Raw genomic sequence first — 13,317 nt, forward strand, 5'->3', positions numbered from 1 at the left:
ACGTTAAAATGTTGTTATACTTACTTTAAAAAATTAAAGAAATAAGGAGAAAGTTTATGCTCCCCTCATCTCCTTTCCCCTTTTCTCACTAAAGGCAACTACTATCCAGAATTTGATGTGTTTCCTTTCAGTTTTTGTTTCTGTATTTTTAGTACATGTGTCCATTAACAACAAAAATGTTACTTTGTATTTTAAAAAGTATCCTTTCATACTATAGTGTACTGCAATTTGCTTTTTACATTTGACATGGTTTGCCATGTTTATATACACATATATAGATCTAGGTTATTAATTTTAACTGCCACATTGTAATTTATGGCAAACATATACCCTATATTTACTAATTTCTCTATTAATGAACATTGTAATGCTGCAACGCATACAATACCTAGAACAGTATCTTTAAAACATTTAAATGAAGGAGGCAGGCTTTTAATTCAAGCAATATCCGCATAAAATTTCTCCGGCAGACTATTTTTGCTTCAATTTTTTTTTTCGCTTTTCATATCTACTCTGCATGCATAGAACGAATAAATACCTGAAATTTCCTAAAGGTCTTTTACTCAGTACCCAGAAAAAGCTCTGATGTGGTATGTGTAAAGGGGGAGGAGTGGGCGGATGAGGTGGGTAGAGACGGACACAAAGAAATGTCAATGACGATATACAGGACAGTGAAAGTTTGGAGCCGGGGCCAGTGGCAGCGGCAAAAGTTACCAATTTGGGGGAGGTCTGAGAGTTTACAGTGCAGATGCTATAATATGCGGATAACAAAATAGCCGAATACACAAATCTTTCCATGCTTGTGAAAGACGTAACGATCTAGCGACAGACGGTTGCCATGGAAACCCGGGGCTGCGGGGAGTCAGCCAGAATTCTTGATGCGCTTAGAATGTTTCTTCTTCCGGCCCTCTGCTCTTCGCAATTATCGTCCCTCTCCTAGGTCCTACGCCCATTTTATAGGCTCTCATGATTCTCTTCCCCTCTTGATTCTCTCGTTGTGCGTTCCAGGTCGCCATCTTGGACCATGCGTCAAGATGGCGCCCCATGGTCCCAGAGGTACAGCCCAGGCATGCCGGTGACGCTACGCACGCACGTATTCGGGTGCGAAGGGTGGGGCAGTGACGCCAGACGTCGCCCCGCCCTCTGTAGTCGCTCCGCCCCCGGCCCCACTCCGCCTTCCTCCCACCCCGCGAACCCGGAAGTGGAGGAGGAGGCGCGGCGGCGGCGGCGGTGGCCAAGCAGGCAGAGACTCCCTGAGCCGTTCCCGGGAGCGTGTCTGGGTTTGGGGGCGGGAGACAGGCTGAGCCGCCTGGGCGGCCTGGCCTGTACGGGGAGGGGGAGGCCATGGCCTCGGCTGAGTTGCAGGGGAAGTACCAGAAGCTGGCTCAGGAGTACTCGAAGGTACCCATCGTGGTCTGGGAGTAGGGGGTCCCCCGCCCTGCGGCCTCGGGTTGCCGTGGCAGCGACTTGTCGGGACCGAAGGGTACTGCGGGAGGGGCACGCGAGCGCGCCCCACCTTTCCCCTCCGCCGCCTCCGTCCACCATTACGGTGCCTCCACCTGCAGCTCCTAGGAGATGGGGCCGGGCGGTGTCTGGGTCCGTGAGCGTTTCTGCAGGAAGGAGCTGGAGTTTGATTCTTGCTTTTCACTGAAGTAGCAGGCTTGGGACTGGGATGTCAGAAATTCTGGCTTCTTGCCTCTAATGCTGGCCGAGAAGGGAAGGGAAAGGTGTGGACCACTCCTCCCCTCGCTGATTCCTCAATTTTCTCAGCCTAGGAATGGGGAAGATCAACCCTTCTCCCCTCCCGCAGGGATGATATGAGGTTAAAGAGATTTATCTTCCCCCGAATCAATTCGAGAGGGTGGAGACATTCGGGTAAACTGCTTCACTAGGGATGGGTGGTTATGAATGTATTCACTGCTTTGGCAAGAGGTTGTCAGGAATGATTTTGAAAGCTTGAGTGCTACGGCTCTATTCTTTCTCTTGTCCCTCAGTCACCTGGAATGGGGTAGACACCCAGCAGGTGCTCAATACATGTTAAGCAACATGGGGACCTGCCCCTTTGTCGTGTTTATGGCATCAGTCTCTTAAATGATAGAACCCTTTCCTTGGAAAAGGATGCTGCAGTTTCTGGGTAGGGTGTTTCTAGTTTAAGAATATTTTAATGAAGTTATTAAAGCAGAATTTTACATCTTTGGAAATTGATTCAACAATCATTAAGCCTAGTTTTCCGTGATCTTGGCATTCATGGAGTTAATGGGAAGATAGTAATCCCTTTTTGCAATTTGGAGAAACTGAGACACATTTTATACCTTAGGATTTCATTCAACAAATAGCAAGATGAAATATTCTTTGAAAAATAAAACCAGTGCCTAAACATACACACTTAAGTCCTCACCATCAAATAGGAATATTTTGAGATACTATACTTATTTCAGTGATGCTACCATTAGCAAAACTTTGTTGCATTTCCATTTGAAATTGTCTTAACAGCCTGTGGCACAATGTTAGTGATGGCAAGTCTTCATTTTCTGAAGGAGTATTTCCTTGCTTGAAGGGCCAGAAGTTGTTTGGAACAAATCCATGTGATGAAGGGAGGTGGGTGGAGGTTGGCAATGCTCAAATTTGGCTCTACTATTTTTGGTTGAAAATGTTTCATGATCAACACCTGTGAAAAGAAGGAAAAAAATAAGAAAATGTTCCGTGAGCATAAAGGGAGGGGACTGATTTTCTTCTCCAGAGAGCCAGCAAGCTCAGAAGGCCATTCCAAATGGCAAGAGGGGCGTTCGAAAAATGTTTTGAGTAGGGACTACATTGCTGAAATAATTGTATAGCCTCCCAAAGTAATAAAAACTGAAAAGTTTTTGGATATGTAAGCTTGTTCAACACACAATATGTGCCCCCTGTGAGCAGTCTGCCAGGGTCTGTTGAGTGAGGCAGGGTTCCAGCTTAACAAGTCACCTTTAATGGAGTATTCTAACGTAGTACATAGTTATGATATAGTATGACAAGTGTCAGTTCAGTGGGACTACCGAAGACATTGGGTAAACGTTGAGGTTATAGTGGGGATTAGAGAAGAGGAAATGAGGGAGTGGTAGCTTTCCAGGGAAAGGGAACAGTCCATGTTTGCTGGTATGAAAGTTCATTAAGATTACTCTTAATGAGCCTTCACACGGCAGAGAGTGGTGAAATGAGGGTGGAGAGATAATTTGGACCCCATCGTGAAAGGTTGTGAATGTCAAGTAAGAAGAGTGAACTTTACCTTTTGAGTAATGGAGAGACCCCAAAGGTTAAGCAGGGGAGTGACGTTACTTATAGGAAGGACACCGATAACTGTGGAGGATGGATTGAAATAGGGAAAGATTGGTGGGGAAAAGAGCAGACAGTAGACTGTTGAAATAGATTTTGGGAGAGTAATGTAGGTTTGTATAAAGTTAATGACTTCTGGGCTGTAGAGAAGGGGCTTGATTCAGGAATTATGGTTAAAAAATGCTTTTCAGCTTTCCTTTTTTTCGAGTGCCTGCTATGTGCATGGCACTAGTGAAAGATATAAGGCATTCATCCTTGCGTCTCATTCATTTTGGGACTTGGTGAGTGTGGGAAGACTCAGAGTTGTCCCTGCAGTTCTGAGCCACTGACACAATGAGGGCCAGCGGGAAGAAGAGCCCCTTCAGAGTGAAGGGCTGTAAGGGAGGTTAGATACAGTCTAGGAATTTTAGGGTTGGAAGGCACACTAAATTTGTTACTCACGTATGAGGTGATGTTGGAAGTAATGACTGAAACTTTCTAATGGAGATGGACTGACTAAAAGTCAGGACAAAGGCTAGCACTTTTGGAGTAAGTCCCATCACGATGCACTTTGAGAGTTAATTAGGGTGGAAATTGGGAAACACCTGTGGGAAGGATGTGCCTGGAGGAGGAAGAGATGCTAAGGAGACTATAGGAAACCTGCCAGACTTGGGGTCATCTCCCCTATTGGACCATCCCAGTTTTCTTTCTTTTAATTGCAATGTGATGGGAATTTCAGAACACAAGAGAACAGATCCTGAAAAAAAAGATTTCTTGTGCTTTTTATTCCCTGTCAATTCTAGTAGCAGGCAATTTCTGGATAAGATCTGTGCTCTCTCCAGCCCTGTGCCTAAGGGTATTCTGCCTTTTTATTACCTTCCCTGGTACAAGTATCGTGGGCTGATGTTGAAATCCAGTTGCATAATTTTTCTGCCTTATTTAGGATACAAAGGAAAAAGATGTCCTCAATCTGTAGAAGGAAGCCCATCAAGAGAGCAGCAAGCATGATCTCTAAGCCAAGGACACTGGCAGACTCTTACTCTTCTTTAATGCAGATTTCAGCCTTTGTTCCAGGAAAGGTCCCACCACTCAAAATCTTTCCTCTTGAAAAGGAAGAAAAAAAAAAAAAAAAAAGAAACAAATAGTGGTCTGAGGAGCTCCCATTACAGACTGTCCAGTTAAATAAAAGATGAACTGTGGAGGTCAAAGCAGATGAGAATTGCTGAGGCAAACAGGTTGCTAAAAGAAAGTGTTATGGAAAGGTTAGTAAAAAGGGAGTTTAAGACCCAATGGTTTGGGCAATTAGAGGGTCATTTGAGGTTTTTAAAATTTCAGGTTCAATCGAGTTTGGGGAGGGAGAATGAATGTGTGTAGAGGTTGGTTTTCAGAGGTGTGTGAAGTTAATAAATAACAGATGCGAGTTACCTCCTTAAGATGTGAGGGAAAGTCAATCAAGACCTCACTTGCTACGTTATGGATTAAGGATGAACAACCATTTCTGACTTGCTGTTTCTTCCATGACCTGCTCAGCTTCTGATGCTCTGTTGTATCTCATTGTGGAGAAGAGAGGCAAAAAGTGCTCAGTTCTGGCTCATTTGATTTTAGCCTGCTTTCTTTATGGGAGCACTCTTGCCTGGCACCGTGGTATGTGTGTAAGCAAGTTTCAAGTTCTATCTGTCTTCCCAATGTTTGTGTTACCCTGGGTCAGTGATTCTCAAAGTGTGGGACCTGAAACAATATCATCTGGGAGTGGGTTCGAAATGTAAATTCTTGGGTCCACCCTGCACTACTGCATCTGAAGCTAGCAGTGAGACCCAGCAATCTGTGTTGTAACAAACCTATCCAGTGATTGGGTTCATGCTAACTTTGAAAATCATTGCTCAAGGAATGGTATTGGGAGAGTAGCCTTGGCAGAAATAAAGATAATCTTTTTAAAGATTTTTTTTTGTTGTTTTTTTGAGACAGTGGATGCCAGCAGGAAAGCTAAACATCCATGATTTCTCTACAGTTTACTTTGCAATTGATGCTTCCTTTACTTGCAAAGGGGATTGCCTTTGGGAACTTTTTAGACTTCTACTCTTAGTACACAGCTTCTCATATTGAGAAAGGATCAGTTTTGATCCAGCATGTTTGCTCTCCAGATAACAGGATTTGGCAGTACCTGATTTATCACCCACTTTTATAGACTCAGGAGCTGGATAGGATTAAAATTGAGTATGAGCTTTTTTTTTTCTTTCTTTTTTTTTTTTGACCCTGATGTGTAGGTAGAATTTACTAGTAAAGTTGGGTTGGAAAACAGGTTTGTGTTCAGTGCTATCCAATGGAAGTTTCCAAGAGAATGAAAATGTTCTGTATCTGTGCTGTCCAGCAGGGTAACCACTAGCCATGCATGGCTGTTGAGTGCTTGAAATGTAGCTAGTGTGTGACTGAGGAACTGAATTTTAGGTTTTATTTAATTTGAATAATTTAATTTAAATAGCCACATGTAGCTATTGAGTACTCTGTTGGACAGCGCTAGCTTAGACCCTGGGTCTGTGCATCACAGACATAAATGTCTAAATTACTCACTTGAAGACCTTGTTAAGCTGCAGATTCTGGGTTAGTAGGTCTGGGATGGGGCCTGAGATTCTGCTTCCAGGTGAGAGTATTGCAACTGTCCAAAACCACACTTGGGACAAGGCCCTGGAAAGACAAGGGGCAACCTCCTCTTCCTCTTTAGTTTAACTGATCTACTCACCAGTTCACGGAGGGTTAGCTAAACTGCAAGGGTTGAGGTTTTGTCCTAGTGAGTTTCTCTGCATGGGAGCAGGAGCAGGGGAAAGGATGCCATTTGAGGCAGATGTGAGTTTTTTCCTGCCTCAGTGACAAAGTAACCCCAGCTACTGCATAATATGTAGCCTGCACGTACTTCATCCCTGTCCTGGAATAGGAACAAGTAAGTAGGCAGAAAGAAAGACTAAGGATTCCCAGTAATTTGGAATACTTAAAATGTTAGGACTGGAAGGAGTTTTAGGGGTCATCCAGGCCAGATAACTGCAGCTGGGGTCTGCACATGACTTCAGTATTCTGAAGCTTTGAATCAGGGTTTTAGTGTGGCGTGGGGTTGTCTTGCACACATCACTGTATATTGAAGAAAAGACTGTATGTTTAAAGGTTTATTTTATAGGGTTATAAAGTATGTATAAATGTCAAAAAAAAAAAAAGTCCATTGCATGAAGACGGTCATGTAAAAGTGGTTCTAACACAGAAGATTTTGAGATTAGCTGAGAAAATGCATATGAGTGGTTCATCTCACTTTCCCCACAAATTCTTCCAACATTTTGTGATTGAAGGTAATAAATCCCTAATCTTGGGCCATTTAGTCTATCACATATTGTCAGAGTGGCATGAGCGAAGTCATGGTGAGCTTACCACCACTCTCTGTCCTAGGAGAAACAGCTGTGTGATAGGCCTGACTGAAGCTAGGCTATTCCAGAACCACCGTCATAGAGAGCAGGTCTGGGCACTGGTCATTAGAGAGCTAGGCTCAAGGCTTTTAAGGATTCTTGGTGTCCAATAGGACCATGAGGTTCACATTATTTGGAGAGTCTTCAAAGAGAACTGTTAAAGTAATGGCAATCTCTTATATAATGTATTACATTTAAACACCTTTATATGTGGTATAACTTATTAATTTGATTTGATTAATTTGATTAATCAAATTAACTGATCTGATTAATTAACTAAAAATTTATTGAGTTCCTTCTCTATCCATAGCATTGATCTTTCATTGCAGGCAGGAAATACAAGGAAGTATACTGTAGTCTTTACCATGGAGAACAGTTTAAGTTGGCAGGTGGGAAATGAATACAGAAATTGATTGATTGATTGATTGATTTGCTCTGTCTCCCAGGCTGGAGTGCAGTGGTGTGATCTTGGCTCACTGCAACCTCTGTCTCCTGGGTTCAAGCAATTCTCCTGCCTCAGCCTCCCGAGTAGCTGGGATTACAGGTGCCTGCCACCGTGCCTGGCTGATTTTTGTATTTTTAATAGATACGGGGTTTTGCCATGTTGGCTAGGCTGGTTTTGAACTCCTGACCTCAGGTGATCTGCCCACCTTGGCCTCCCAAAGTGCTGTGATTACAGGCGTAAGCCACCGTGCCCAGCCTATACAGAAATATGTATATTAGTAAAATGTAAACTTTACTGATTTTAGAAGTAAAATTAAAACTGAATAGTTTAATAAGAGATGTTTTGTTGTTAGTAAGTGCCAAAGGAACTGAGGCACAGACTCTCTGTGGGCCATAGGGAGTCAGGGAGTGATTAGGAAAACTTATGGAGGAAGTAGGGCCAGAGGTAAAAAGCAGGATCCTAGAGAACAGGTGGGATTTGGTTGGCCAAACTGAGGAAGGGCTGTGCTTTCAAAGTAAGGGTAAAATGAATCAGAAGATTACAAAACAAGGAAATATGAGATTTAAAAGGATTAAGAGGGATTCAGAGGTACTCTTCCCCCACTGAATGGCACAGAAGAGCTTGGTGCACAGCTGTTGAAAATAACCTCTATCATCTGCCGGAGAGCTTTTCTATACTAATAGAAACTTCAGGGCAATTGTTTCTCAGGTATGTCATATGCGTTGGAGTCTTCCTTCTGGACTCCTAGAGGCAGTAGTGACCGTCTGGTAATCTTATACCTATATCTGAAAGAGAAACAGCGTTCATTTGCCTCCCCTCTGTGGTGAATACTGGTGCAGAGAAAGATAGATTCTAAAAGACCAGGCTGGCTGGATGTGGTGACTCACGCCTGTAATCCCAGCACTTTGGGAGGCTGAGGCAGGCAGATCACTTGAGGCCAGGAGTTCAAGACCAGCCTGGCCAACATGGTGAAACCCTGTCTCTACTAAAAATAAAAAAATTAGCCAGGTGTGGTGGTGCATGCCTATAATCCCAGCTTCTCGGGAGGCTGAGGCAGGAGAATCGCTTGAACCCGAGAGGTGGAGGCTGCAGTGAGCTGAGATCACACCACTACACTTCAGCCTGGGCAACAGAGCGAGAGTCAGTCTCAAAATAAATAAATAAATAAAATAATTAAAACAAATCAGGCTAATAAGAGCAGCTCAGCATTTTATAAGCTGCTCATTCAGTAATGCAGTAAGAGTGGCAGAAGTGATGCTGAAATACAGAAAAACGTCAAATGCCCCAAAGAGTAGTTAAAATGGCAGTAGAGTATGCAAGCTTATCATCTTCCCCCATTTCTACCTACTAAGTAATAGAAAGGTGTTTCAGATAACAGTTTCTTAAAAAGCTGCATTGTCTGTTAAATGGTTTCATTGAAACCGTGTTTGAGTTACCAGTTTAGCAAAAAATATTTTCCAAAGGAAAATCCTAATTTTTTTTGGTTATAATCAGTTATATTAAATTCCTAACAGCAATAGCTTGAAAGTTTCATTTTGGTTTTTAACAAAGCAGTCTGTTCAGTTTGCTTTCAATACTCTTCAGTGTGCCTTAGGAATGAAAGATGAGGTTATTTTTCTTAAAATTAATTGCTGTCGTTCTGGTCCTACAGGAAATTATCAGTTCAGTGAACTTGAAGCTTCATTCTTAGTCCTTGAGGTAGTCATTAGGAGCTTCTAAATATCACACAATGAAGACATGTAAGAGATTACAGATTGCAGCTAAGACAGGGATATGAAATAAAATCTAAAGACTTTAGATTTGTAAAATAAAATCTAAAGACTTTAGGTATATAAAATAAAATCTAGAGACTGAAGCAGTATTGTTATTTTTTTGGCTATATGGATTTGAAAGTATTTATTGAATTCTGCTAAGTAGCACATTATTCAAGGGTATGTTGATATTTGCTTAAAAAGTAGGACACTGCTTCATGGAAATCAACATTAAAGTGGTATTTCTCTCTTTTGAACTTATAGAGCAGAGGTTACCAAACTCTGTAAGAGGCCACACAGTAAGTATTTTAGGCTTGAGGCTATGTGGTTTCTGTTGCAGCTACTCATGTCTTCCATTGTACCTCAAAAGCAACCATAGACAGTACGTAAATGAATGAGCATGGCTGTGTTCCAATAAAACTTTAAAAATAGCATGCCAGTTTGGCCCTCAGACCTTAGTTGGCCAACCCGTGTTCTAGAGAATTTAATATCTTCTCCTTTTTTTTTTTCAAGCAGGAAATACTAGTATTGCTAGTTATCGTTTAATATTTTATCTTCCCTTTTAAAGTGTAAGTTCTTTGAAAATAGAGACCACATCTTTTACATCTCTCCCCCATATCAATCAGGGTGTACAATGACTTACACCATGCAAGCTATAATAAAGGTATCTGTTGTCATTTTGAATCTGTTCTAATAAGAAGTGTTCTGTTTCCATTTGTGGAGCATTTTATAGTTTAGAAAGTGCTTTGACATAGGTTTCTTACCTGGTTCTCACAGTAGCCTCAGAAGAAGGAAGATGGGGTAAATGAATTTACCCATTCTATAGACCATATAGCTGAAGCTCAGAAAGGTTAAGTGAATTTACCAGGCTTATATTGTCTAATAAATGGCAGAGCAAAGATTTGGATCTGCTTTCTATTGTGGTAATGAACTGTCATCTCTAACTTTCTAAAAATAGAAGAATCTCATCTTTTTAGTCTGTCTTTTGCTTAAACTGTTGAATATCCTGCAGTATTCTTGCATTTTATCTCAGAATCTTAGCTAAATTTTCCATTGAGTTTTAAATACTCAGTTTAAGATTTAGCGTGCAAATATGCCTGTTCTTTTGGCACAGAAAAGGGTCGTTTCTGTTCTCTGTTCTCAGGAGACAGATCTGAGTTATGCAGAATTAGAAAGATTTTTAAAATTTTTTTATTTTTAATTTTAGAAATAGATTTTTTTTTTTTTTTTTAAAGCTCACATAGAAGGATGTCTCATTCTTTCAATTTCTCAGAGAAGAACCTGGTCTTTCATGATATCTGCACTGAGCCCTGGGAATATTAGTCTGTAAACCTCTTGCTTCAGCTGCAATGAACTTGTATATTTATACTTAAGTGCTCTATGTTCTTTTTGCTGAGAATATTTTCCTCTTATTACAGAAGTAAATTTTATCTTTTAAAACCCTGTCAGTGGTGGTTGTATAGATGCATACATAAGTAAAAATGCATTTAGCTGCATAATTTCTGATTTGTATACTTTATTTAAAATAACGTTATTTCTCAATATTTAATAATTAACTGTGAAGAAAAGCCCAAGTTTTACCTCTTTCTCGAAAGGCATCTCTCACCTCTCCAGCTCACTGCTTTTTTCACTTACATGTAGCTTTGTGAAATAGCCAATATTGTCTAATTGGCATTATGACTTTGGAGTCCAAACTGGTAGAGTCTGAATCTCAGCATTGCTAATTAACTTCTCTGTGCCTTAGTTTCCTCATCTGTAAAATGGAGGTAATTAGGGTACCCACTTCATAGGATTGTGAGGATTAGATGAAGTAATACATGAAAGTACTTAGGACGGTGCCTGGTTTGTAGTGAGCCTTCAAATATAAGTGGGTATTATTATTAACTTTTGAATGGAGCCTGCTTCTTAGTTGCTTTTGTATACTGCCCCAGCTGATGCCTGAAGCCATTGTCGATGATGACATTTGCATGTCTAATATTAGGCACAGTCTCCTGCTGGGTATGTTGATGCCCCAACATTTTTATTTTCTGTGGAATTCTTACTTAATAATTAGTCCAGTTGTATGTATTTTACAAATGAATTGTGTGTCAGAATTTCAAGGAACATGGCATATTCAGTACCCTATTATTTATTGTATTAGTTTTTATTTAGGGGTGGGACTTGGTTTTATAGAAAGAGTGACACACTAGAAATTAGGAGACTGGATTTTAGTCCCAGTTTTGCCATTGATTTTTGGTATGTCACTGGGCAACTCAGCCTGTGTGTCCTTATCTGTAAAATGGTGAATTATCCTGTCTACTACCCTCTTTGGGTCTAATACTTTTTTGTTCTCATATATTTGTGAGAAGCTACTTACTCAGTGTAATGTAATGTTGCCTTTAAAATCGATGTGATTTCCTGATATAACCAATTGCTTTATATTAAAAATTAATTATTGCTTTCTCTGTTTTCAGCTTCGGGCTCAGAATCAGGTTCTGAAAAAAGGTGTTGTGGATGAACAAGCAAATTCTGCAGCTTTAAAGGTGGGCAACAGGGTATTTGTGTTGTGAGGGTTGTTAGCAATTGGTGTTGCTCAAAACAGGTTCATTGGGTTTTCTGGGTTAAAGTTCCAACTCTTGACACTGATTCACTAGGGATAAGGGACAGTAATACAGTTTTTTGTGGTTAATTTTCCTACTTGCTTAGGTAAGAATATGAGGTACTTTACTTTCCTTAGTTAAAAATTATAAAAAAGATATTATGTAACTTTGTCTAGTGCCTTACTCCTGTGCCTCAAGGCCTTCACTTAGCTCAGTTTATCTGGATTATTGAGGCTTCTTATCAGTTGTCATCAGACAGCTCTCTGAGGGAGGCTATGCCATATTCCTATTTGAATCCCTCTCACTCAGCAGATGGGAGGTCTCTAATAAGTAGATTCCACTGTGTGAATCATTTAGTCCCTAAATCTTGCCTTTAGTTGAGCTATTTGATAGTAATAACCTGTGTTAATCAGGATACTCTGAGTGATACATTTTACCATCAGCACTTTTGTTAGCTGAGGGGAGAAATATGATAGATGAAGGAATTTGTTTCTGCCTCATTTCTAGTAGGCATGTAGTAAATATTGCTTAGTGATATTTTTAAATGGATAAATTAATCCTAGGATTTGGATTTCTTCTTGGCCAAGTTTCAGTTAAATATACTATCTAGCTCACTCTTTTGCTCTTTCCCTTTCTTGCTCCCTCTGCTCTCTTTAGACAGATGGGATTAGGATTCTTCTTACTCCCATCTCTTTGTGGAGAAGCCCCTGATCAGTAATATGTCTAAGGTGGCTCCACTTAGGCAACTAAGCCACAGAAATTGTCGTTTTACGTAGCCAGTTGTTGGATCCTATAGGAGAGAAATCTGTCTCTGAGTGTCTCCTCCTTAGGTGCGGTTAGCACAGTCTCAGGGCTGAGATGGTTCCGAACACCCCACCCATACTTCCAGACTCTCTGCACCCAAGCCAAGATGATTAAAACAGAAGCTTTATAGTCAGGATTTATTAGTCAAGTTATTATTTTACCAAAGTTGTTGAAGAAATGATCATTATATCCCCTAATAATATTTAAAGTTATTGCTGGGGAAGGTCTTTCCTAGTTTGTCCTAGTAGCCTGTGCTGGTGTTTCATACCCTCCTGTTGCTGGTTGTGTTTGATTAACTCTGTGATGGCAGCAATGGTAGGAACAGTGTGGTAGGAGTGGTGACAGCTGGTTCTATTGATTGCGCACTCACTATATACCAGGCATTGTGCTAAGTACATTATATCTATTATCTCATTTAGTGTTCACAACAACCCTATGAGGTCAGATAACATTATCATCCCCATTACAGAAACTGGAGTTTAATGAAAGGCTGGGATAGATGTTTTCTGAAATTAATGATTGGCTAATGGAGTTGAAACGTTAGTTCATTTTAAGAACTAGAAGCATAATTGTATATTATAATTATAAGAATATAAATTATGAGAAAAAATAAATTATTTTTTATTTTAATATTTATTACAGTAGTCATTGTAATTATAGTACACCAAGTGACAATATGCCAGTTTGCTAGACAGGAATATTAGGATGTCCTGTGTTACAGTAGGCTTTTAATTTTATTACTAGGTTTACTCCTTCAGTGAGGTGTAATCAGTGTTCATTGATTTGAAGTTTTAAAATTCGAAAGACATGATGGTTTGGACATGGGCTCGGCCTAAATTTACCTTTGAGCTACAAGTGAAAATTAAGGTTTTACTAAACAAATGGAGGAAAAAAATGATTTTCTCCTTAACAGGAGCGTATTGTTCTATCCCTCTAGCACTGTTCTCAACATGTAGGTAATGTCAATAGAGTGTAGACACTAATCTATGGTTTTTAGGTTGCTG

At 40.4% G+C, this 13,317-nt stretch overlaps 1 protein-coding gene across 4 annotated transcripts in view; it reads left to right on the forward strand.

Moving 5' to 3' along the window:
• The first annotated feature begins 1,168 nt into the window (after window positions 1-1,168).
• PPP1R21 (protein phosphatase 1 regulatory subunit 21) overlaps window positions 1,169-13,317 on the forward strand; it is a 70,724-nt gene continuing 58,575 nt past the window's right edge. For 3 of the 4 annotated variants that reach the window (XM_038006911.2, XM_007970697.3, XM_007970698.3), the window contains exons 1-2: window positions 1,169-1,401; window positions 11,384-11,452. Coding sequence is in view for 2 of the 4 variants with exons in the window: in XM_007970697.3 (XP_007968888.2) it covers window positions 1,345-1,401; window positions 11,384-11,452 (126 nt within the window). In the remaining 2 variants the exon portion in view is untranslated. Of the gene's footprint in view, window positions 1,402-1,705; window positions 1,728-11,383; window positions 11,453-13,317 lie in introns of those variants that run through there. The other variant, XM_073022956.1, reaches the window with a different exon arrangement.

The sequence above is a fragment of the Chlorocebus sabaeus genome, chromosome 14 (genome assembly GCF_047675955.1).
Source record: "Chlorocebus sabaeus isolate Y175 chromosome 14, mChlSab1.0.hap1, whole genome shotgun sequence".
NCBI lineage: Eukaryota > Metazoa > Chordata > Mammalia > Primates > Cercopithecidae > Chlorocebus > Chlorocebus sabaeus.